General features: G+C 50.6%; 1 protein-coding gene and 1 long non-coding RNA gene across 2 annotated transcripts in view; both read left to right on the top strand.

The window, feature by feature from the left end:
- Positions 1–768: 768 nt before the first annotated feature.
- On the top strand, positions 769–7,537 carry LOC107526480 (uncharacterized). Its single transcript, XR_001602185.2, has 3 exons — positions 769–2,756; positions 4,164–4,352; positions 5,789–7,537. It is a non-coding gene; the product is annotated as an uncharacterized LOC107526480 (long non-coding RNA).
- Positions 7,538–24,793: 17,256 nt separating this feature from the next.
- NECAB1 (N-terminal EF-hand calcium binding protein 1) overlaps positions 24,794–26,510 on the top strand; it is a 52,534-nt gene continuing 50,817 nt past the window's right edge. The window contains exon 1 of the mRNA XM_087825590.1: positions 24,794–24,901. Within this exon, the coding sequence (XP_087681716.1) occupies positions 24,794–24,901 (108 nt within the window). The remainder of the gene's footprint in view (positions 24,902–26,510) is intronic.

Genomic DNA, 26,510 nt, shown 5'->3' with positions numbered 1-26,510 from the left:
GCCAGCGCGCCTCTTTCCGGCCGGGGGCGGGGCGCGGGGCGGGGCGGGGCTGGAGCCGGCGGCACCCTGGCCCCGCCCCCGACGCACGGCCGGCTCCTCGGGACGCTGGGCGCGCGGGGCCGCGGGGCGGGGCGTGGGGGTCGGGGGTCGGGGGTCGGCGCCCGGGCAGCCGGGGCTTTTCTGCGCCCCCGGGCCCCGCGGAGGCGGCCTCGGCGGGCGGCGGGCTTGCGCGGCTCCCCCGGGCCCTGTCGGTCCGCGTCCCGCGCGCACGGAACCGCCGGGCGCAGCGTCTTCAGGCGAGGGGAGCCCACAGCCTCCGAGGGTCCTGAGGGTCGGCAGCGACCGAGGCGCCGGCCCTCGGCCTGGAATCGGGGTCCCCGCGTCCCCTGCGCTCCCCCGGACCCTCCCCGCCGCCAGGTGCCTGGCGGGACGCTCCGGGGACGACGGCCCGCGGGTCCGGGCGCGCAGGGGCCGCGAAGGCGGGGACCTCGCCGGGAACGAAGCCCGAGGGCGAGACGGGGTGACGGGCCCGCGGGACAGGGGCAGCTACGGGGGCTGACGGCGCGTCGGGCCGGCGGGACCAGGGGTCGGAGGGGGTCGCGGGCGGAGCTGCCGGGGGGCGGGGGGGCGCGTGGGGGGCGCGGCGCCCCTTTACTGTGCGCTCGATACCGAGGGAAACCTAATGCCCGCGTTTCTCCTTCCAGGTGGGGGTCCCGGGAACACGGCCCACGGTCGTGGCACGTGAGACCCGAGCGTCTGGTGCGTCTGGAAAGGCGGTTGGAGCGCGGGTGCCTCCCCGCGGGTCTCCTCGGGCGGCCACGCCGCGCCCCCTCCGCCCGGACCCGGGACCGGGACGCGCAGGGCGGTGCCTGCCCCCGTGGCGGGTGTTTAGAGCCCGCGGGAAGTAAACCTCGGCTGTTTAAGTTACTGAGCCGGGAGGGTTTTGTCACCTGAGCGGACCTTTGTCGCCTCTGATGTAAGAGGAGGAGACCCCGGGGACCTTCTCATCGGGCTACTTTGGAGACCCCGGGACCTCGGACCTCGCAGGCGGCCCTTGCTCTCGCTCTGCCTCTGCCCTTGACCCCCGGTCTCTCCCCCGGGTAGCCAGGCGCTTTTACCCGCTGGCGCGCGTTGGGCGGGAGGACGGTCCGCTGCAGGAGCCGGGCTCTGAGCCGAGGCTGGGCTCTGACGCCTGCGCTTGGCTCCCTCCTGCCAGGCGCCCCCCGGATCCAGACGCTGCTGTCCCCGCGCGGGCTCCCCTGCCCTCCTGAGCCGGAGCTCTGGTCAGGGCCACACACTAGAATGGGACCTTTCCAGTCTTGTCCCACTACAGTTTACCTGTCACGGAATTACGGAAGTTATAGTTAAGGAAAGGAGATGATAGTTGTGAAGGGGAATGATAACCGCTTTACCAAGCATGTGCGATGGGTGCATCGGCCTGGAGCCAAGAGGTTTGAGGGCAGGGGCCAGGGCGGTAGATGATGCCATGGGGTGGCCACTTCCACGGAGTGCTCTTTGCCCTGTTCCTGGGCTGTATGTAAGGAGGCACTTTCTCAATACCCTGAGCTGGTCGTGACTATAGCCAGTGTCCCGCAGCTCCTCCTGTCCAGCGTTAGCTGTCGTGGGAAATGCTCAGACCCACCCAGCCTTGATCTGCCATCGTTGTGCTTAGGTGCCCGCAGGTCCAAGCACATACCTTCCTGAGCACGTCTCCAGTCTTCCTCTCCTCTACTGCTCTTCTCTGTATTTGACCCAGAAGACATAGGTCTTGACGGAGGTGGCAGGTAAGGACTAGTGGAAAGCGCCCGCTCGTATCAGCTACATTTGTTTAGCTAATTATGGAAAATTACAGGCTGACTCTACAGGTGTAACTTCCAGTTCAGAATTGTCAAAAGATTTATGTTTCCAGTGTCAATTCTGTAGAAAATAGTATCTCAGGGTTCAGTTAGAAAAGAGGTAGTGGGTGAAAATGCCAAGCCTTGCAGTTGTTGCAATCCTGTTACTGTATAATTTGGCATAGTCTGGCCATCCTATTAATTCGCACCAAATGGGACATTAAGGAGAAAATGAGTGTAGAATATCCCATTTCAATTTCTGTTTAGAAGTTCAGATATCCTACTGCCAATGAGAGACCAATGTTATTTCCACAGAACAGATTCCTTTGTTCTTAGATACACGTATGCAGAATTATATGTTGATCAGTATTATTAAGTACTTAGAGTTTTTCAACTCTTGTCATAAATTAAGGCTGAAAAAAAATATATGATTAGAGAACATTGTTAAAATGTGGGTTTATGTCAAGACTGTGTGGTTCATTGGGGAAGAGTTAACCCAGTTACCCAGCTGGTCACATTCCCCCCTATAGCTTCATGTGCCTCCCTTTCCAGTGTATGCTCTCAGGTGAACAGGAAGAAGAGGGGTACCTCCCAGAAAAAAGAGGGTTCATTTCCAGTTAAAAGAAAGGAGTTAAAAAAAGAAGCACAGGAGGAGTGGATGGGCTTGTCTGCTCAACCACCAGATGAGACAGTTACTTGTTTCTCCATAATTACTGGGAATATCTATGACCCCAGCATTTTAAAGGACACACTGGGGGTGAGACTCTGCCCTCAAGGACTCGTCTTCCAGTGTGAGAGGCATAAACCACATAGCACGCATGTTACACAGAACAACAGCACAGAGGCAGAAATGACGAACTCTGGGAGTGAGGAAAGTTTTAAGTTCTGTAGTGGAGGCGATATTCGAGCTGATGTTGAAAGGTGAGTATGCACTTATTTATATCCTGCTCATTCCAGAAGGATTTAAAGTGTCTTGTAGGAGTTAACCAGGCCACAGAGGCCTGGGACAGCATTTCAGACACGGGAAGTGACAAAGCTCAGATGTAGGAAAGAACAGGGTGTGCTTGGGGAGTGACAGCAAATCTGAGGGCAGATGCGAGACTATCGCGTGACCCTGTGTTAATCACCAGCAGTGTTTTCAAACTCCAGCACGTGAGAGTCCCCTGGACGGGTTTTATACAGCACAGATCACTGGGCCCCATCCCCAGAGATACGGGTTCTGCAGGGCTGGGGTGGAGGAGCGCAAGAATTTGTGCAGTGTTTACAAATTCCCCAAGTGATGCCGATTTGGCTGGCTTGGGACCTCACTGTCAGAACCACTTCCCTAGAGTTTGGATTTCACCCTGTAGGCCAGTGGCTTTCAGCCTCTTTCCTCCCCTGAATGACTAAAGTTCTGCGGCACACCAAAGAATATGTTTTTGCCGATCCGACCCCCAAAATAGTATAATTTTGATTGATTCACACTGTACGGCTGTTGTGCTAGCTGTTGTCATTTTTTAATTGGACAGTCGAAGGGAAAAGAGGTCAGTGTCCCTCACTAAATAGTCAGGTGTTGAATGTTTTAAAAATTCTGCGGCACGCGGGTTGGAAATCACTGCCATGGTCAGTTGGGAGTCCCTGCAGTTCCTGTAGCTTGAGAAAGACTCAGATCTGGATTTAGAAAGTTTCCTTCGAGCTATGAGGAGAACCTGGGGCGAACCACTTGCTAGATTCATTTCACACGTTCAAAAGGCAACGTCAGCGGGCCTCAGTCCATTTATGGAAAAATCAGAGACTTAAGAATATCTAGAGGGTTGATCAAGATGACTTGGAATGATTGAATATGGGGAATGAGGGAAAGAGAAGGAATCTCAGGATGTCAAAATTACATTTCATAGTACAAATGAAATTCTAAAAATCTAAAGCCACCAAAAATCTCAGTTTCTGATCTCTTTTTTGCCAGTGTCTCAGGGTTAGGTCTTTGCACCTTTACAGCTAAAGAAGGGGAGGCGGGTTAGCCCTGGTCATTCGGCAGCCAGACCTCGGACGCATGATATGAGGCCCACTGGGTAGAATCAAGGCTTCCTGAGGAAGCACCCTCCAGGGGTGCTGTTCACCCGCTGTGCTCACTTTGAGCATCAGAGCCTTGGCTGCAGGTATCAGCGGTGCCTTTTCAACCTCAATAGACTCTTAAGAACTGCAGGAGGTCCCTCCAATACATGGCACTGTGCAGATACACCGTGAAGGAGAAATTGCGGCAGATGAAGTACAAAGTGGAAAGTGAGGTCTGTATGTCACGTGGTCGTAATTACATTGAATGCATAACACAGGTTTTGATTTAATTTCCAGCGTCTCCAGCAACCGTTGCGTTCTTAGCAAAGTCCCTCAGGAACTGTGTCTGTCCTGTTCTCACTTTGAACTTTGTTCTTCGGAAGGTGTGTGGGGTCTGCTGACCCTCTTCGTGGGTTTTGGGCGGCTCCCTCCTCTTGCAGGGCTGTTGAGATGGGCAACTCCTTGTACAAACCCTTCTTTATTTTTGTAGTTTTTGAATTTTTCCTTCAATATAATCTCCGCCAACGGGATTTCTAAGAAGGTTGCTTTCTTTAATCCTCACTGCTAAGTGTGTACAAGGCACTGGCTTCTGTTGCTTTTGGGGCCCATTCCCCTCTGTGACTCTCGCATTGGGCGGAGGCCTCTGCATCTTGCCCCTGGGGCGACAGGGAGGGGGTGGCGTGGGGATAAAGTAGGTAAATACATTTTGCTCCTTTTGACCAGAAGGGTCAAACGAAACAAATTCCCCCTTGGACAGAAATGTTACGCTTCCTTTACACATTTATCATTATCTTTGGCTACAGCCTGTCAGGAACTTTTCTGATTCACTATGTTATGCTCACAAACCAAGTGGGAAATAAAGCATCGTAATATGCTTGGTCACTAAGGCAGTTAGAGGGGGTTAATCAGTAACTCTGTCTCCTCACCACCTAAGCCCTGACCTGAGAGAGATACATGAGTCAGGAAAGTGAAGGTCAGAACTTATGACTGCTGGGGTTGATGGGGAAGGTCTTAGGATGGGTCAAAGAGCTGCCTGTTCAGCCCTTTGAACAGCCAACTAGAGGGGAGGTTTGAGTCTGCAGGGCAGACTCACTGAAGTCACTGGCTGTCACCCACCTTACCAGGTAATTCATTCCATCACCGTGTCTCGGAATAAAGGGTGGAGGGCAAGAAGCAAAGATAAACACTTCCTCATGGAAATTGGAGGGTCGGTCACTCAAGACAGATATGCTTTGTAATAGAGTTTCAAGTATACGAGAACAACAATGTATAACAACGACTCCCAATCTTTAGAAAAATAAGTTAATCCTTTAAGATCATTAATGTCAAGTGCAATTAGGAATTTAAAAAATTGGGAAAGTTAGTATTTTCTAGGCTGTGAATGAAGATGGTGAATGCTGTAATTAGATGCATGGTGTGGTGGTTCCGCCAGTGATCTGTTTGATTTAAAAATATGTAATTGGGAGAGAAAGTTTTCAAAAGTTGTCACATGCTGTTGGTTCCTCACTCCATCCCTCGTGCTCCGTAGAGGTGGCGTTGCAGCTGGACCCATCGCCAGCAACTGGAGATGCTCCTGCCCAGGCTCACCTGCAGCTCAGCTGCCACAGGAAGACGTTCTCACCCGGGGAACGGCCAGGTAGACGTGATTTGGGCAACTCTCACTCATTTTCTTCAAGGGAAATGCCTCACTGTTCACTTCCCCATCCTGGGCCGACACGGCAGAGACCCTGGTGCCAGGGACTTTTAGTGACCTAGTGGAGCAGAGCCATTCTGTCAGCCTGGCCTGGCCAGACTGCAGGATGGCAGAGAAGCAAGCTTCTGCCTTAGTTAGGCCACTGTGTTTTTTATCAGCTTAACCTTTACACTAACTAGTACACATATTTATGCCTGTTTTTAAAGATAGTTGTTAAAATATTCAATAGGAAGTAATCTGTGTAATTAGCTCTTGTTGAGTGGAAGCCCCAGAAGACACGTCTACCCCGAAACTGCGCTTGAGCTTGTTTGGGAAAAGGGTCTTTGAAGGTTTCCATAGACAACACTGATTCATTCATAAAAGAAACAAAAAAAAAAAAAAAAAAGGAAATTTCAGAATTATAGGCTCCTTGGCAAGAGGAAATTCACCCGTTGAGTTGTTGGACAAATAAGTTTGACCATCTAATAAAATCAGGTGTACAATTTGTCCCATAGTGATAATTCTGTCTGGGCAATATAATAAAACTTATAAAAAATGGTTCCTTGTATTTCTAAGGCAACTCACTTTATAAAAGAATTTTTAAAAATAAAATGTCAATTGATGTCGTTAAATGTTTGTTAATAATTGACCGCTTGAGGAATATACTAGAAAGAAAAAAATGTGAAAGCTTTACTCTTGGAAACATAACCACTAATCAGTTAAAATGGAATACTATTTCAGTATAAGAGAAGAGCTTAAAGGGGCAAACATTTTATATATACTTTAAAAATACCTATTATACTAAAAGTAGCAAGAAGTCATATGAACACTTTTAATGTGATTTTTGTTCATTTATGTTCCTTGGGAAAACATTCCTACAAAAATTTTCAAAATAAAAGGGAATAATTTAATATCAATTACAGGAACTAATACTGCTGTTTATAACAAAACTACTTTAGTATTTTTAAAAAAATACTGTGGTTAAATGTTTTTTTTCCTTGGTTTGCACACACCAAGAAAACTTGACCTAACTTTTTCAAATTTAATAGATGTGAATAGAAATTATAATTATGAATCTGGACTCCTGTTTTTGCATCTTTATTACCTTACAAGTAAATGAAATAACACCCCCTTCTAACCAGTGGAGATAAACAATTTAGGATTAGTTTTAAAAGTCTACTTAATAAAGGCAATTTTCTAGAGTAAAAGAATTGTTCATAATTCCTCACATTCCAGTTTATAAAATAAACTTTTTTCTGTTTGACAACCCATAAATAAGAGATCTATTTCAAAATTACATTTTTACTGGAGCCGCTCCTCAGATTAAAACAACAAATGGTCTCATGATCCCAGAGAAAGAACACGTTCAGCTTGTTCCTTGGGCTGCGTTTAGACTTAGGTATGAGCCACTGAGATTCCCCTCGATTGCCTGTCCGTGTAACAGACCACAGCCTGCCCTCAAGAACGATTTCCTTCTTGCTGTTACAGGTAAACTAGTATTGATAAGTTACCTCTAAATTTTATTTTGGAACCTAAGACCCTTACTAGGTTCTTTTATTGGGAGGGGCACCTTAAATATCCCCTCTGTCTTCAGTGTGATATAGGTCATGAGAAAATCTGATCCACTTCTTGCCCCAACCTATATTTTACTCTGTTGGGTTTTGTTTGTTTTAATTTTTTATTTTGATTCACTTCTAATTTTTTTCTCAATGGTGAACTTGTATGATATTCCCTTATTCCACACACTCTTATCCTGACACACAAAATGAGGACTGACTTAAGAAATAAATACTGAAAATATGCATGAAAATTCACCAAAATGCTCTTCTTTAGATGTTGGATTTATGAGAGATTTTTCAAAAATCCTGTTCTTTTCTGGCCTTTCCAACTTTAATAAAAATAAATTGGTTTTGAGGCTTACTTGCACTCTAAGGTAGGACTTTACCCTACAAATGTAAACTGTGGAAGGAGAGGGCAGTGGGGGCCTGTCTCAGCTCAAGTGAGGACAGCTGGGCAGCAGCCGTGTCTGGGGTCAGGTGAGTCAGGTGAGAGGTGGGCATCCCAGGATTCCCTTCCGAGGAGCCCCATCTAGATGCGCTTGCAGGTGAAGGTCTGCTGAGGATCCCACATCCTTCTTACCAACCCACGACACACAGGTAAAAAGAAACCAACTCTTTAACATTTTACTCTAAATTCATTTTAAGAAATGTTTGCAGTAATGTTGAGAAACTAGAGCACCAGTGGGGTGGGGGGTCAAATGGTATCACTGATGTACTCAGTTTTAAGTGCTTTAAAAAAAGTGATGAAACATTTAAGTGCCTAGATATTTACTGTGATCATAAAATGCCATATGGTGGTGATAATTCATTAGGCACAGACTTGGAATGTGTGCATCCATCTGTAGATGCGTGGCATTTTAATGAGTTGCCTTTTTTGCCACTAAATTCAATAAATAGCTTACCTCAGCAGTATTGGTTTTTGGTAAATGAATGTTTGATAAGCTAATGATCTTGTTGGAAAGGGCAACGTGAAGGTCACCGTTCTGTGCGATGGAAGCACGGCCGGCGTTCTGGCGCAGTGCGTCCCGGCAGCCCCTGCCAACCGCAGTCGGTGCTGGGAGCTGGTCTGCAGGCTCTGGCCGCCCCACCCTGCGGAGACCTCCCACGGCGCTGCAGGGCCCGCAGGTAGGAGAACTCCCGGCCTCATTCACCCGTGTGCCCGCGGAAAGACAATAACTAAGGAGAGAGGGCTGCCTTCTGGTGGCGCAGAGCCGAGGGGCCAAGGGCCTGGAGCAGGTGAAGATGACCTGAAAGCACCGTAGAAAATGGTTTACTTTTTCTTGCGGTCGGCCCTCTTCCTCTAACCTTGACGTCTGGTACAAGCTGGACGGACTCCTTTAGACACAGGAGCCCTTCTGACTAGCGGGTGCTCAGGCCGCACCCGAGGTGGAGCAGGGAGCAGCCTAGAGGTCCCACCCCACCTGCTGCCACCCACCACCGACCCGCCAGACCTCTGTGTGCAGGCATTTCCTCGAGGGCACTGCGTGTACCCTCCCTAGCTGGGACTTCCAGGGCGGTGGGCCGTGTGTGAAAGCAAAGCCTGTTGAGAATGAGGGCAGTGGAGAGATGGCGGGGACTCGGGAAAGAGTGGAAAGCGAGTGGGTGGTTGGGAAGCTGCTGCGAGGACTTGGAGAGGCCCTGAGGACCGGGCGAGGGGAGCAGAGGCTTCCCAGAAGGCTCCCGCGGTCTTGCCGTGAGGGGAGGAGGCGCGGCTGTGCAGAGCAGGGCTGCGGGTCCACCTGGGCAGGGAGTTGAGGGTGACTGTGGCTTCGAGTGATGGAGAAGACAGGCTGGCCTGGGCCAGCAGTGACATCAGACAGCAGAGAAGAGCAAGTGAAGAGAAACTGGTGGGGCCCAGTAGGCTGCCCTCCTGAACAGAAAATTAATATTGAGCTTAGAAATCAAAACAACTATGTCCAGTTCTTGCTGACAACGCAGTGCTATCTCTAGATCCCTAAAAGTAGCTGACACGGGCGAAAGCCCTTTACGTAGGTTATCTTGTTTAACCCTCACAATCACCCTGGGGCGCTTTTATTCCAGTTTTACAGATGAGGAAACTGAGGCGTAGGAGACCTGCCAGTCAATCACGTGTTTAGTGAATAGAAGAGTCAGGATTCAGACCCAAGCCCCGGTTTTAATCGCATTGCAGTACATTTCTGCCCCTGGTGTTTGGGTTACAGTGAAGTCAGTGTTTCAGAAACGAGTGAGTGGGTGGGGAACGAATGGGTGAGACGGAGGGTAGCCCTGGGGGCCACGTCTCCCACGAGCGGAGCTCAGGCGGTGTGCAGTAAATCCCCATCTTCCCCTGGCTAAGTCATCCGCGGGAGACTTCCTGAGGAAATACAAGTGTATTTTGTGCAACTTTGAGTTTTGGGGAGGAACAGAAAGGCTGACTTAAAGGATTTAAAAGAGATGATTCTGTATGTAAAGGGTAACGTGAAAAGTCACTACGAAGGAAATAGAGCTAAGCATTCCTTTGAATTGAAAGTCACGCGAGACTGGGAACAGGCTGACCGTCTCCCTCTGGTAGATTATCTGACTGCAAAAAGCAGTAAGGAAGGAACTATCTAAACTCAGTGAGGGGTTGGCATAGACGGTTAACAGATGGTGGACAGGCAGAAGGACCAGCACAGGAGCTGGAGAAAGTGCAGCCACAGGGAGAAACTTCCGGCCCCTGGTCTCATGTTTCTCAGCCCGTCAGACTCGGATGGACAGTGATCTCCATTCTGCTCTGTGAGCAGCAGGACTCTGCTCTACGTGGTGTCTGCGGACAAAGTCCGGTGTGTAAAGCCAAGGTGGGGGTGGGGTGGGTCCTGGGCACCCCTCTCCTCCCTGGGCCACCGCAGGCTGAGCCCGACACCTCCCCAGGAACTCCAGCTTGAACGCCAGGAGTGGGCTCGTGGGGCTGGGAGGACCTGGGTACCCGAACACGCAGGGAGACCTCACCTTTGCTGCTGGAACGCTGGCTGAGGGCTGACCTGGGTGGAGTCACCTCTGTGCCCAGTTCTGTGATGAGTCCTGCTTAGCACAGTTGTATCCTGCTTGTTCTAATCCATCGTGGGTATTTATGTTACAGAATTAAACCTATTATTATTCTTAGTTCACCACACAGTGAATAATAAAGTCCTGGAGAGAACTCCAAGGAGAGCAGGTGGTGCTGGGTGGATGGAGAGGCACGCAGGAGGCTCACGGCATTCACCTGCGTGACCGTTCCATCCAGTTCCCATGTCTGCTGCCTCGCAAATAAACCCAGAATCTGCCTAATGTATATTTTAACTATCAACATGATTCCTGTATTTATTGTAAACATTAACCTTGATTGTTGCTTTGCTTCTGCCTGGCTGCTAGTTTTCTAAATTCTACTTAATGAGCTCGTTACCTCTGCTGAGAAAGACAGCAATGCCACCAGTTTCCTTCAGAAGACCAACGCCGGCTTTTGTATTCTGCTCTTTGAGGAACTAAAATTAGGCCACAAATTACTCTAATGAACAAAAAATTCTGCTAAGCGATAGCAACTTCCTGTGCTTTTCTGAGATTTGGGGATGACGTTGCAGAGTTCAAATAGAAGTTCCAAGCTTTCCTGGAAAAGTGGATTCGTTTGTAATTTGTAACACTTTGGGATCATTTGCCTAAATGATCCCACTCAGGCTACTAATTAAAACCCGAATTCCCAGGTTCCACCTTCTGATATCTTTATTTCAGTAGGGCTGGGACAGGGACCAGGGTCTGCCTTTGGAAGAACTGTTCAGGTGATTCTGACACAGGTGGCCCATAGGTAGCACCTGAGAAATGCTGGAGCAGGTTCACACCTAGGAACTCTTTAGGGGGAAGCGCCCAAAGGGTTTCCCTGGAGTGGAGAAACCATGGGGAATTTCCACTTTGCCCAGCACCCTGGTCTCCACAGGTGGGGAGCTGCAGGTGGGGAGTGGGGTAGGTAATCCACTGAACCCTGGGGGTGAGGAGCTGAGTAATCAGCAGCTCCTGAGTCCTTCCAAGGTATTTAGTCTGTGCTGTTGTGTATGTTTTGGAAATTCCACAAGCTCCTCAGATACCTTGAGTAACTTTCAGAAGACGGCTCTCTGTTTTGCATTCCGCAAGCCCTTTAAAAAATATGTGAGTAACAAGTTCTGCAAACCCTGCTCTGAGCACCTTGACAACCGTCTTCCATGTTTTAATTATAGAAGCTTTTTTCCATTATTGGTTCTTCCCTCAACACAGCATCTCACATACTTAAGAAAAAGTAAGGTGTTTGAAGTTGAGGTAGTTTTTTGTGGTTTTTTAAAAATACATCTTTATTGATTTCAGGGAGAGAGGAAGGGAGAGGGGAGAGAGTTAGAAACATCAATGATGAGAGAGTCATTGATGGGCTGCAGCCCACAGCCCAGGCATGTGCCCTGATACTGATCTGGATCCTAGGCCAATGCTCAACCGCTGAGCCATGCCCTGCTGGGCGAGGCAGTTTTTAATTAAAAGAGTTGTCCTAACACACACAGATAAAGACTATTCGTGTAGTAATTTGCCCAAAGTGTCAGTGCTACGAAGTGATGGAACTGGGATTGGAACCCAGGTGCTTGGTGTCCACACCTCACGCTGGGCCTTTTGACAGAATGGCTACGAGGCTCTGTAAGTGGTATTTCATAGACACAGCTTTGGTTTTCAGTCTCGTAAGACGTGATTTCTCACTATGAAGGGTGCTCATGTTTTGAAGTATAATTTGAAATTGTTCAGCATAGATAAAGAAGGGAGGTTGTAGAATTAGTTCCAGTTACACTTTCCGACTGCACTATCATTTTAATCGGGTGGCAGGAAGTTTGTACATAGAAAACCTCCCTTTTAGAAGCAGGCTCTGGGAGTGGCTCAGCCCCCAGGTGCTGTGAAGGGGCCACTGTGTATCCAAGGATTTGAAGCAATGCCACTGACTCTCGGCCTCGGACCCTGAAGACGTACCTGTCCTGTCCCCCCACCTCCTGAATCCCCCAGGATCACGCCCTCTGGAGATAGCCGAGCCTAAAACAAGCATAAGGCCTTCAGGTGAGAGGTAACAGAAATTTTGCGGGCTCCATGGACCGGGAGCTTTGCTGTCCTCTTATTGAGGAGGGTAATGGAGATGTGAATGTCAGCATATTAGCAATGGCACATGTCAGTGTCACTCTGAATTTTATACACAGGTCCTGTCAGGACATATGCTGTAGTTTCTATCCTCTGAGGAGTTAGAGAACCTCAGAGCCCTGTCTTGTCTGGTAGCCAAACTGATCCTGAAACCACAACATCCGAATTCTCTCTGTCTCAATGTCAGGTCCTACGCATCTCTATTTACAACTACAGTCCTAAGTAGAACATCGTGTTCTGCTTTGATCGTTTCCAAAGATTTTTATGGACTGGATAAAAGGTACACGTCATGAAAAAGTCAAAATCTTGCCCCGCGCCCACACGCACCCACCCACCCTGGGAGAGAAGCTAAGGTAGATGGAACTGTCTGTACGACTGGTGACTTTTAAGCGAATGGCTCTCGCTCAGATCATCGCTGTGGAGATCAGTCATGGCTAGGTGAGCCTGAGCAGCAGAAAGTTCATGAGAAAAGAAAACAGGGTGAGCACGGGATTCATCACCATCAGAGAGCTGGCAGGCGGTGGAAGGAGCTGGAGAGCAAGGCTACGGCTGAATGGGCAGAGTACAGGGTGATCGTCTAGAGGCTCCGTCCCATCACGACTGAGCGTTCGGTTTCTGACTGAGAAATATCCCACAAGATTAAAGTGTTCTTGATGTTCCCTATTATCTTTCCGATGCGTTCAGAGAGTCAGAGGGCCAGAGAGTGGCAGATCATAGCGTTTCTTTCCGGGAAATTATGCAGTTTCCATGAACCACACACCTAGAGGTAAATAAATGATTCCCTCTCTTGGATGGTGCGGTCTCGTGTGACGTGGCGTGGCGTGGCGTGGCATGGCGTGGTGTGGCGTGTTTTCGAAAATGTGTGATTAGCAGGAAACTTAAAGCAGTGAGGGTCTCAGTGTAAACTCTGTGCTGTGTAAATGACAAAGAAAGATGCCTCCTTCCCCTGCCCAGTTCTCAGATGTTGTCTATAGGATAAACTCATTAGAATATGAACAGGAAAGCTGGTAAAGAAATATCTAATCAACAGAGACTTAAGCCGGAGGAGAACATACCTCGTGTAGAGGACCTTTGCCAATTCCCCACAAAAGGCCCTTTCCTAAGAGGCAGTTTGATTTCGCCAGAATATTTAAAAGTGGAAATGAGGGAGCCTGTGTGAGCAGCGTGTGTTTGGGTTTTGATGGGTGATGGTTTTCCAAATGACGTTTTCAGAAGCCAGTCTTTCCAAATTCAGAGAAAGTATATGTATATTATCCCTCCCTTTGCTCACACAGAGGGGAGTCATTTCTGTTTTGTTTTGTCTGTTGTTTGTTTTTTAAATATATTTTTATTCCTTTTAGACAGGAAGGGAGGGGGGGAGAGAGAGAAACATCGATCGGCTGCCTCCTGAATGCCCTATGTGGGATCAAGCCCACAACTCAGGCATGTGTCCCTACTGTGACCTCCTGGTTCATAGGTCCACGCTCAACCACTGAGCCATGCCGGCTGGGTGAGTAATTTCTTATTTAGGCAAAAAGCGATGTTATCTGCTAACATCTGCTAAAAGCACCTGCTGATAACACGCTATGATTCAGAATCTGCCAATACAGTGAAAATGAGAGGAAATCCGAAGCAGCAACAGTTGTGAGTAATTCACAGGTACCTGTGGAAGGACTTGTCTTGCAAGAATTAGTCCTTCATGGAGCCCACGGTAGTGGGTCCCTCCAGCCAGACAGAACCACGTGAAAGCGGAGCAGAGCTCTGGACGAAGGTTACAGTGCAGAGGCGTGAGGAGGGACAGGAAGGAAAGGGTCAGCCGGGGGAGACGTCGCGTGGACATCTTTTGGCTGGAACACCATGAACTGTAAACTAAATCTCTCTGGCTACCCCGTCTGGCCCTCAGCCCTTGATATTCTTCCCCTGACATCTTCGTGAAGGACTCTGGAAAGGAAGGTACCCGAGTCCAGGGGGACCAGAGTCTTGCTTCTCAACATGTGGCCCACAGACCAACAGTAGTTTCATCTCCTGGGACTTGCCCAGCCTCCCTCCATATCAAATGAATAATTTCAACAAGATCTTGAAGTGATTGATATATACTCTTAAAATCTGAAAAGTACTGCCCGGGGTTTATCATTCTGGTGCCTTGTCAAGGACTTCCTGTAATTTTAACTTTTCTAAAGTGTTTCAGCCCATGTAACATTACTCGTTGAGTATATTACTATCCAGCTATGTAGCAATCTAAGACATTCAACTGAATTGTCATTTATTCCCTTGTCCAGAAATAATAAGCATCTGTACCGTGGTGAGAATACAGGTAATAAAGAAGTCCTTTCTCTCTTAGTTTTCAAATTTTGCAGGACAGGCTTCTCAGCCACAGAACCCCGTTTGCCAGGACACTTAACTGTATGAGCATCTGCCTTTGACAGCACCTTGCTGTTCCTCCTCACAGATCGTTTGAGGTGTTGAGATATTACTGTCATTCCCCACAGCAGTTACTTATTTTTAAAGTCCTATTATGATAATATTTTGGTTTTTGTCAAGAAAAATAGGATGCAAGCCTAAGAGACTCAGATAGTGGTATAGCTCTCGTCACTGCTATTTCAGTAGTTTCAAAAATCATCACCCCATTCAGACAAAGACTGCTCAGACTCCGTATTCCTTGTTGTCTTTTTAGTAGAATGTCAACTGTGACATAAAAGGAATAAAAATTAAAAATAAAGACCTCACCCTTGCTCTAAAGGGACAAACGGATGGAAGGGTTCAGAGGAGATACAACCCTTCACTTCATTTCTTCTTTACCCACTTCTCTCTGTGGAGCCTTCTGCCCAACAGGTTTTCCGCCTCTTGTCTGGTACTTACTGTCCTTGGCCCTTGCATCAGGATCTGATTGTCGTGCATGGTGCTCAGGTTCACTGCCCAGGTATCTGGGTTGTTCAGCCAACTTGGCATGGGCGCCAATACTTATAAACTACAATAGAAATTCAGAAATGAGGGAGAAGCTCAGAGGCAGTTGAGAAAGGCAGGCATTGTCTCCATTTAATAGGGATGAAAGGAGGTAAATGAGAAGCTGAGTGAGTTTATAAAGATTAGGTAATGTGCTCTTGGCAGAGGTGTTCAAACCCAGCTTTATAAAATTCCAAATGCTATGGTTTTTCTATAATGTGTCTAAATCAATATTTAGAATAGCATGAATACTGTATTTTAGGCTGATGGAGATTTATTTAAGAATATAGTGTTACAATCTATCTCCGAAGTTACTTTTTGAGAAGCTTTTCCAATGCTCTCTTCTTGCTGCATTAAACTTGATTTATCTGATCATAAATTTTTAGTTTGCTGGCTTAAATTTTTACAGATATTTGAATCACAAACAGGGTGCATAAAGTTTCTGAGTAACATTTAGTTGCTAGACGTTCTCATAGCTGGGTTATATTTAGACCAGAAGGTGGCATACACGCCACAGGGATGAACAAGGACAGTCAGGCCTGGCACTTCCTTCAAGGATTGAGTTAGGAGCCAGGGCCTGTTATATAAGCCTGTTTTCCTGATAAAAGAAAGCATTCCTTTCCCTGTGAAAAGTCCTTCTTTTCTGTTACAGAATGACTGCAGAGAAACATAACACAAGTACAAGAAAACAAAATTAAAGTGAACACCACTGAAATCTAACAATCCAGAAACAGGTATCCCCATGTTGACCACCTGGAGGTCAGTGTGCTTGCTAAGAGGACAGGTTCTCTGCCTGTAGGGCCAGGTCTCTACAGAGAAATAAGTTTCATGCCTGGAAAGGGAGGATTCACATGTGCAAGACCTAACGACCCCAAAAGTATAGATCTCATACACCGAGTGTCAGTTACCTGCACACAGGGCCAAGTTCACGCTTGGAGGCTGACATTCCCCTTGTGGAGTCCCACATGAAGTGACAGGTCCCACAGTTGCAGGGCCAGGTTCCTGCTTGCAGATTGAGATCCCATGCCTGGGTGCCAGGGTCCAGGCCTGGGAGACCGCCTCCCTGTGTTAGAGTGACAGCACATCAGGGGTTAGTTTATGGGGTTTGAGACTGAGCAAGGAAATCAGTAAGACCACGAGAGGTAGTGACATATAGCAGGCTCTTTTGTGCAATTCTGGGACAGGGCTGTAGAGTAGGCTGGCACCCAGGGGAGAGGGAGACGGAAGGGGAGGCTTGTGTGCTGAGGGGATGACCCTCGGCAGTGTGGTGGGGTCTCTGGGTCACAGAGCTCCAAAGGGCAGCAGCAGCTCGGAGTCATAACCCCGGGTTGTCTGCTGGGTGGCCAGGACATACGGAGTGTAGTTGCACAAGGTATGCAAAGCAAGTAGGGTCTAAATAGCTTTGGGGAGGGAGTTAGTTTTGAATATGTAACTATTTCGTTGTGAGGCTGTTGGGCTTTTGAGCCAAGGTTCTCAGCCTGCAGCAAGGGGTTAAACAACTTAGGGGTCAGCACACAGGAGCCATCTTTGGCTTATTCACGTAACGTCGTCTATAAGAGAAACACGGGTCTCTGCCTGGACCTCCAGGTACTGTCCCTGCAGAGGGCAGCAACTTCCTACACCATGAGGGCTCATGTCCACACTGAGGGCCACATTCAGTGCATGGGGCAGGGAGGGCCTCATTCCAGCCTGTGGGCCAGATTCCAGGCCTGGAGACCAAGGCCAAAGTCCAGACGGCCAGTTTCTTGGCTGGAAGGCCAGGTCCATGTGCCAAAAGCAAGCAGCCTGGCCACAACTGTGCTCTGTGGGAATGAGGGCTTACTGTCAGAGCAATCAGTCCAGAAATGGACTAGTTGCAGAATGGACACTGTGCTGTGACTTAGGGACCCGAGAACAAATAAGCGGAACATTACAAGGCTTGCCAGGGTTCCATGCAGCGGCAGGAAATTAATTCTGCCCCTGAACACGTGCGTTTGAAGGGGATAACAGGAGACAAGGGTCAAGTATTTTAGTTACACACTCAGTAGTTGTGACTGTTCAACTTACTAGTTACACCAGCAAGGACTGGGCACTAACTAAGCGTATCCGCACACGGCTAGGTCTACGCCTGAGCTGTGCGCTCTACTCCCACGCGACGTGTCCCGTTACTCAACACACAAGAAAACAGCGGCCCAGAGGGCTTACTGATTTCCCAAGTCGCCTAGCTGGTGGATAATGGAGTGAGGTTATGAACTCTGCTACATTACATGTATCTTTAATGCTTTCAGGATATGTCTGCAGTCTGCGGTGAGCCCCAAGCAGGTAGCCGCTGAGCCCATGGTGCCCAACCAGCCTCCCCTGTCTCAGGGACTGCACACAATGCCCGGGTTTGCAACTGCAAAGTAACCTTGCCTAGTGCAGGAAGGGATTGGGATGTCAGCTCTGGTAACTGCTCCTTACAGCAATTAAAAAACAAGTCCATTCAACTTCAGAATACAAATTAGTGGCCTGCACAATGTATGATATTCTTAGTTAATTCTTATAACGGAATTTTTATCCCAAAGCATTTTAGGAAATAACTGAATCCTCACCATGTCCTTTAGAAAGAGATGGTTGTCATCTGTCTGCAGACAGCCTCTGTCGTGGATTCAGAGGCTCTGTGAATGTGACAGTGTCCTAAGGCTCTGGGCTCCTCAGAGGAACACAGCCGACCCTGGGATGTTAGGGCCCATCCATTCACTGCACAACTGTGTACTTGGTGTCCTCACTGGAAACCTGTAACTGTGGGCTGCTGTCCCCCTGAGGTAAAGCGTGGCCTGGCTGAATGCAGAGAAATTATGAGGGTGGGACGTTTTCTTTAGAAAAGATAACAAAGCCTTCTCAACCCAAATATGGAATTGGTCTCGTGAAGGCAGTCCACCCACACACAGAGGCTTTTTTGTCCCGTTCACACTTCCAACCTGCAGAGTTAACTTGTGGCTTGGCCACAGGGTGTGGGCTGCCTTGAACTTGGGGTGCACCCAGAGCTTGCATTCCTCTACTCATCTCGGTGGGCATGCTTCCCACGCCACATCTGTCCACTGTCCCCCCGTTCCAGTCTCCGCCACAGTCTGAAATGAGCTTCTTGCCCAGAAATCTGAGGCTCCGTATCCAGTCATCTGCTAGTCTGGCACCGGCTGTCAGTCTCGTAACACTTCCTGAAAACGAGGCTTGTATGTTGTCTTAGACGGGCTTCCCTAGAAACAGCATCTGAAAAGAACATGTGTGCGAATGATTTACAGAAAGAACGCTCTCGGGAGAAACTGGTCAGGGGGTGAGAAATTCATGGTAGCACAGGAGTTGGAGCTATGGCTTATAGAGAAGTCTCTTGTCAGCCGGATCTCCTGACCACCGGGGTGTGAGTCTCATTGCAGAGGTGAAGGGGCTTGGCTAGTGTGCGCCCACGTAAGTCAGTCCCTGGATATGAGTGACACCCACAGAGGGACCAGGTCCATAACAGACATCTCCAGGCGAGGTGGCCCCATCAGCCTCGCAGAGAAAGTCTATCAGCAGCCGACACCTGGGGCTAGGTGCATGGAGCAGGGAGTCTGGACAGAGCACCAGCACCTGCTCCAGCCGCCTGCACCACTCAGGTCTGCCTGCTCCCTGCACTGAGCATTCCTGAGACACTCAGCTGCTCCGGCTTCGGTTCACTCACAGTCTCTGAGTGTGTGCACACATGCATGTATGCGCATGTAAGCGTGTGTATACACAAGAGTGTGTGTACGTGTATAGGAGTGTGTGGGCACACACGCATAAGAGATCAAACGAGGCTCTGCAGAGCCTTGAGAGCCAAGGACACAGGTTTGTTCGGCCTGAAAATCTCATGGCCACTGACCATTTGTGAGCAGGGAAGAGGGTGGGACCCTGTGTGTTGGGATCACCGCTCCTACTCCTACTCTGGCTGTTGTGTGAACAGGAGAAGGGCATGTGACAGGCAGGAGTTCCTGGAAGAGGCTGGGTGCTTGGGGGATGACATGCTCCAGGGGTGACCTGCTCTGGGGCGAGTTGGGACAGAAATGCAGACACAAGGAAACCTCTAAATTCCAGACTATTTGTGTCAGAATTCACCAGACCTGCAAATGACTGGGTTTGTGATGCGTGAAGGGAGTCCAGGATGATTCCCACTCTCCTTTTAAAAGGTTTAAACTTAAGTTACAGCATGTCCTGTTCTTTTGCTCTTTCTCACAAAGAGCTAAGATTTACGGGACTGCTTGGGACATGAAATGATGATGACTGCTTTTATTGAATCTTGCGTGCAATGTTTCATTTAAGCCCCACGGCCCTCCGGGGGTAACTGCTGTTTCAATTCCCACCTTTAGGTGAGGAGAGGGAGGCACAAGCTGGTGACATGATCTGCTTGAGGTCACACAGGCCAGGCGGCTGGGCACCCCACCCCATTCACTAGCCCACCCCCTCACGATGACTTCTGTTAGCAAAATCAAAAGAGAACCAGTGAAGTTAAAATATATATATATTCAATCTAAAGCAGTCTTGGCCATTGGGAAGTGGGCAGTTCATTTCCAATAACCCTGGCTCACCACGAGCCAGGTAGTGTAGTTCAGCATTGGGACTCAGTTCTGGAGAAGTTGCTGAGTAATTGCTGTTCTTACCTCCCCCCTGAGCAGAGGTGACCCCCTTGTGGAGGGGACGAGAGGTATGTGGTGGAGACTATTTTCACCTGTGACGAAGCAGCCACAGGGGTGTCGCCAGGGCTCCGCTGGGCACCCTCTGTGAGACCATGACCCTGAGGAAAGTCCTTACAGGACAGGCCTGCCAGGTGCAGCATTCAGGTTCTCACCGAGCACCTCAGGGTGCTCAGCACAGTGCAGTGCTGCCCAGTAATAAAGACCCTACTGTGTGCTGGTTACTGACTTATTCAGCCCGTGTCACTGACACCATGGTGAACAAAATAGGGCCTGCCCACAAGCTTATGCCCATTCCCATAACCCCACAATGGTCTTACAGGTGAAGCAACTCAGTCCCCAGTCCTGTCCCTCGTGCCTCAGAGTTGGGTGACCCAGCCCCAGGAAGTCACTGTGAGATCCCTAAATGTCCCCATTTGAAGGAGGAGGCTAGTCTGAAAGGAATGAAGCTAGTTTCTCAGTCAAATAAGAGCCCTGGGCATCCGCACAGAGTTATCAGGTCCCCTTTCCCACCTCCCCGCAAGCCTGATGTTTTTAAAAACTTAGATGCTTATTAAAATTATAATAGCTGTTTCCTATATCTCATGCTTGTGAGCTGGTGTCTGAGTCAGTCAGGCTTGACCTATCCCTCGGGGGGCACGTAGCCTGTGGGGTGCCCTGGGCCCAGCCTGGCTCTAGCCCCTCCTCCAGCCCTTCTGCTCTGTCTTGTCTTCATCATGAGCTCATGTCACTGCACATTGTGACACGAAGGCGCAGACAGCCCTCATCTCTTCCTCTGAGCCCTGTCCCAGTATAAGTCATGTAACTCTTCCTCCTCGTGTCCATTCATCCTGCATTTACTAAGTACCCGCCATTGTCTAGCAGATCACCAGACACGAGACACAGATAAAAAATACAGCTCTCTCAGCCCAGCATCCGAGTTATGCAGGCAGCCAGAGAGGATACTAAAAAATTATTTTTAAAAAAATGTGATGAGGGATATGGGAGGTGTAGTGGGTGCCATGGAAACAGGGAGGCAAACGGTGGGGGAGGAGAGCGAGGAAAAGAGCTCTGGGCTGGTTGTTCAAACCCTAAGTGAAAGAAGTCTGTGTACTCTGGGCAGACAGTGCCAAGGGCCGCAGCCCAGGAGCCCAGGGGAGCAATGTGGGGGACCACAAGCAGCCATGTCTCTGCTGTTATTTTGTGCGGGTCCACCACACTCAGTGTGTACGCACGCCCTTTAACGGAACCCTCCTCTAGACTGAGAGAAGTAGAGGCTGAGGAACATGCCTCAGGATCATTCAAAGATGAGACGCAGCCAGGCTGGGATTTGAGCCCAGGTCTTTGGGCATCGGCCCTGGTCTGCCAAGACACTCCGTTCCACTCCAGCGATGCTTTGTGGCCAGAACACTGAGGCTGGGGAGCAGTGGGGAGGAAGGCAAGAGCTGGCACAGCAACGGTGACTTTACCTCAGAGGCTCCAGTGAGCCCCTGAGGACTGCAAGCAGGTCTGGGCACTTCAGGCTCACTCTGTGCTGAGCGGGAAGCGTGCATTAGAGGGGAGGCCAAAGGGGAGGCAGGGGGACCTTGCAACTGTCCCTGCCCTGCCTCAGTGACAAATGAGGTTTTCTGGTCTGGTGTGGGGGCAGAGAGGCTGGAGGGGGGAGGGGACTCCAGGGTGGCCTCTGCCACAGATTGGACGGGGTGGGGATAAGATAGAGACAGTGAGGGAAGGAGTCCAAGGCTATCCCCTGGTTTCTCTTTTGGGAGAATTGATGAAGTGCGATATTCTTCAACAAATTATGGAAGATAAAGTAATTAGGGGAAAATGATAAATTAACTTATAGACGACTCAATTCAAAATACCTAAGCGGTATCCACAAGGAGGTGTGCTCAGCCAACTGGAACCTGAGTCTCCAGGTGAGGGCAGAGCTCAGGTTTGTTTACATGGTCTCCAGCCTGTGACCAGCAGAAGCCACAGGGCCAGGGCCAGGACCAGGACCCGTCTTCTCATCACTGGCATGCTCGTCAGCCGTCTGGCCTGAAGCAGACACTCAGCAGGTGTCTGATACAATTATCTTTCAACCAATTTTTTCCCAATGACTTAACCAAGGTCTCTCTTTAATAGATTTAGATCAAATTTATCAGTCAGAGTTCAAGCATCAGAAACCAACTCTTACTAACTTTTCAGGGTTTTCTAACTATTCCATAGTATGGCCACTGTGAATAATAGTACAGAGGTTCCAGAAAAACTAAAATTAGAACTATTTAGCCCTGGCCGGTGTGGCTCCGTTGGTTGGGCATGGTCCTGTGCACCGAAGGGTTACTGTTCGATTCCTGGTCAGGGCACGTGCCCAGGTTGTAGGCTCATCCCCAGTAGGGGGTGTGCAGGAGGCAGCCGACTGATGTTTCTTTCCCTTCCTCTCTCTCTAAAAGTCAATAAACTGTTCTTTTAAAAAATAGAGCTATTTACGATCCACCCACCCCATTCCTGGGTATTTACCAAAGGAATTGGAAACAAGATAACGGGGAGATACCTGTGCCCATGTTCGTCGCAGCGTTATTCACAACGGCCAAGACATGCAAACAACCGAAGCGTTCATCCCAGATGAGTGGATGCGGAAGACCTGGTACAGCAGAACAGCACTCGCCTTGAGGGCGTTATGCTGAGTGAAATAAGCAAACAGAAAGACAGAGTCTGCAAGCGTCACTTACATGTGGAATCTTAAAAAAATGTAGAGCTCATGGAAATAGAAAGCAGAAAAGTGGTTGCCAGGTGTGGGGGGCGGGGAACAGGAAGAGGCTGGGAAAGGGCACAGACCTTCCACGGCAGATGCATCAGGCCTGAGGGTCTGATGTGAAACACGGTGACTAGTTGACAACACTGTATGTATAATTGCAGTTTGCTAAGACAGTAGAACTTAAATGTTCACACACACACTGACTAAGGTAAAACAGAAGAGAGCATTTGGGAAAGATACCAGCTGGAAGGATAGGAACCCTGGAGATTGAGTTGAGAGGAGAGGCTGCTGAAATCACAGCCAGAGTTCCCTTATCATATTGGTTTCATTGTCTTCAGGGCTCACTGTCACCACCTGCTCTCTGCCATGAACGAACGTCCCTGCAGGTACCTTGATCCAGATTTCAAATCGCCATCAAAGCGTCCTGTCAGCTGAGCCCAGGTCTGTCTGCTCCAGCCATGGGACATCTTCGCTCCCCAGAAGAGGTACACCCTGCCTTGGTCAGTACCCACCTTGGGCTCAGGCCCTAGAGGAGGAAGGTTTGGATCTTTGGTTGCCAATGCTACCAAAAGTCCACTAACCTGGAAGGATTGTGAGTCACGGCTCCAAAGAGTAGCCTTCTGTGGAATTTTTAAAATATAAATAAGGCAGAGTCCTGGCTGTCTGATAACAGTCTCTCCATGAAGCAGAGATGGATTGAAATACAATATATTCCCTCACAGCTATCATCTCCTAAAATGCTAGAAATGCCTTCCTGTTGAAGGCTTATCATAAGAAACCCGAGAGCTGGAATCTATCATATTTCTTTCTTTTTCTCCGGGACCCTGGGAGGAAGGCACGCTGTCTCCCAGCTCGGCTGTCTCCTGTGCGTGACGGATGCTGCACACAGCAGCGAGGATCCTGTGGTTCAGGAAACTGATGTGTGAAAACAGGTTTTCAAAATTCATGCTGTCTGCATGAAAACCCAAAATGTGTTTGCCTGCCACTTTGCAGAGCCTGCTGAATTTGGCTGTGCACGGGAGTCGGATTGCCACCTATCGCTGCCGAAGCCGTCCACACACGTTACGTTAGAGAAGCCAGCTGTAGCTCCATGGTGCTCCCGCTGCATCGTAAAAAAATAATGACCAGGTGGATGTTTAACAATTCATATTTCTTTTTGACAGACCATCAGAAGAAATAAACAAAGCCACAGGTACAGAGATACCGAGTCAGCAAAGGCACGATTCCCTTAACCCTCTGGCTTCCAGGTGGTTCACCTGTGAGGCTGTGGGTGTGCACTTGCACATTTTAGATGCTCAGCAAATAGCGGTTATGTCTGCAGCCTCCACAGAAGCCCTCGAATATGGAATTAATTGTCCTAGTTTAATTCTTAAGCATTGATGGGGCTGCATCTTCTATTGTGTCTTCAACTTTGCAGAGCTTGTGTGGGAGCGTCGCCTGACAATCTTCCTGCCCTGGGGATGCCGACCTCACGCTGCAGACCGCAGAGCAGGGCCTGGAGGATGGCTCCACATTTCAGCCCAGGGCCCTTTCAGATAAGGACCAGCACTGTGACCACTTTGCTGACGAGGAAAACTGAGGCTTCAAGATTTAGTAACTTGCTAGATCACAAGACAGCAAAGTAACTAGGGTAGGTTTCGAATCCAGGCCTGGAAGAGGCCTACACTAATCCAGCCCCAATATCCATTCACCAGCCCGCCCTGGGGAGAATGGGGCAGCGGGGTCCCCTGGACCAAAAGCCAGCTTTGCAAAACCTCTTGGAACCCCTCTCGGTTGGTTCGGCTTCCACCAGGGTCAGCACCAGGGTCCGCTGGGGCATCAGCAGGGTCAGCACCAGAGTCCCCTGGGGCATCAGCAGGGTCAGCACCAGGGTCCCCTGGGGCATCAGCAGGGTCAGCACCAGGGTCCGCTGGGGCATCAGCAGGGTCAGCACCAGGGTCCGCTGGGGCATCAGCAGGGTCAGCACCAGGGTCCCCTGGGGCATCAGCAGGGTCAGCACCAGGGTCCCCTGGGGCATCAGCAGGGTCAGCACCAGGGTCCCCTGGGTCAGCACCAGGGTCCCCTGGGGCATCACCAGGGTCCCCTGGGGCATCAGCAGGGTCGGCTGGGGCTGGGGACCCGGAGCCGAGTCAGGGAGTCGGGCGGGAACAGGCGTCAGGAGGACGGGGAGGGGACCCCGAGCGGGAGAGACGAGGGGGGGCGCGGGGCGGGGACGCGGCGCGGGCTGGAGGCGGGAGCGGGAGAGCGCAGGACGCTCGCAGTCGGGGCGCGCCTGCCCGAGGATGGAGGGCGCCCGGGGGACCGCCGAGGGCACCCAGGGGCCGCCCCGCGAGGCCCCGGAGGAGCTCGGCCCCGCGCCGCCGTCCAAGGGCTTGTCCATCTTCCTGGACGTAAGTGCGGGCGCGGGTCGCGGCTGCCCCGGCAGGTCGGGCCCGGGGTCTCTCGGCGCCCGTGCTCCCCCCTGCCCCCCACGTCCGGTCCGAGCGCCCCTCCCCGGGACTCCCCTCCTTCCCTCCGCCTGCGCCGGGGACCCCTCTCCGCCGGCCGGGCGGTTCTCGGGCGGCTCCTGCTCGGCTCCTCGGGGGCCCCCGCGCCCCGGCCTCCGGCTCGGGGAGGGTCCCCGCCGCCTTTCCGGGCGAGGGGGCCGCGCAGGAGGGTCCCCGCCCCGGACCCCGGAGGCCGGGCTTGTCCGTGGGGGTGAAACGGGCGGGAGCAGCGGGGGTCCAGGGCGAGGCGGGGACCCCGACCTTCCCCTCAGTCCGCCGGGCGCCCTCGCCGGCTTCGGAAAGGGGGGGACGGGCGCCCCTCCCGGGGCCCTGGCGGGACTGGCCCCGCGCACTGACCCCGGGCCGGGCTGGGCGCGGACAGGAAGCGACCCGCACCCGGGGCGCGCAGGGCGAGGGGCACCGGGGTCTCTAAGGGGTTAATGCCGGCGGGGGGCAGCCCCCGGTCCCGCCCCGAGGGGCGTCGGGCGGCCCCTCCCGGGACTGAGGACCCGCTCGGCTGGGGCTCCCTGCGGACACTGTGCCTCAGGCCGCTGTCCCCCAAAGCCCGGGGCTGAGCTGGGCGGGGGCCCCGGGATGCGGGGCCAGCCCCTGGGAGTCAGGCTGGCTGGTCAGTCGCGGCGGAGCGGCCGCGGGGGGGACTCAGGGCAGGAGGGCCCCGCTGTCGCTCAGGCCGGCTTCAGGGTCCCGGGTCCCCCGAGGGTGCCGGCTCGTCCCTGCGACGGGGCCGCTGTGGACGAGTAGATTGAAGCCGCCTGAGGGGAGAGCCATGCCCCTGCGCCCGGGCCAAGCTGGCGCCTAAAAAAATAAAAAAGGGGAAATGAGAATCTCATTCATGAGCATGACGTCGTCGCAGCCCCCAGGTCCCCTCAGTGCCATCAGGGTCTTGTCCTGCAGGACCCTTGGTCTGCGCTCAGGGCACCCAGTCTTCTCACATCTATCTCTAAAATTTAACAACAAAAACATAAAACTGATTTTACAGGAGAGGTGTTGACATGCTTGTCTGCCAATAAAATATGAGTCTCAAAAAAACTTCAAAACCTGCCGCTGGGTTTTGTCGGGAATGGAGAAGGTTTTGATGACCCCGCCTCTGAGCTGCCCGGTGAAGGCCCGGCGGCCCTGGCGAGCTGCGGCTGTGCCCGCGAGGGGATGCCTTGCTCGGGGGCTTTGGGTTACTCATTCCCGGGTCGCGGGTACTGCTTTTAGCGAAAGAAATGGTGGAAAATAAGTACGTCTTTTTATTTAATTGGTTTTAATGTATCCTAGGAGCACTGCTAAGAAAAGACTGCTTTTTGAATAAATATTCAGATTATAACAAGTAGGTGATAGAAATTCTCTGTTCCAAAGAGGAACAGAAACAAAAACAGTTAGCGGCTTCTGCATCTCCAGGTCGGAGGCAAACTTTGATTCCCAGTGTTTATACTCCAGTGCCGTTGGAGTAGTCGGTCCTCTAAGAAATCACTTAACCTGCTTGCGGGATACTGTTACTGATATG

The sequence above is a fragment of the Miniopterus natalensis genome, chromosome 16, assembly GCF_054644295.1.
Source record: "Miniopterus natalensis isolate mMinNat1 chromosome 16, mMinNat1.hap1, whole genome shotgun sequence".
Taxonomy (NCBI): domain Eukaryota; kingdom Metazoa; phylum Chordata; class Mammalia; order Chiroptera; family Miniopteridae; genus Miniopterus; species Miniopterus natalensis.
This window is presented reverse-complemented; position numbering and strand designations above follow the sequence as displayed.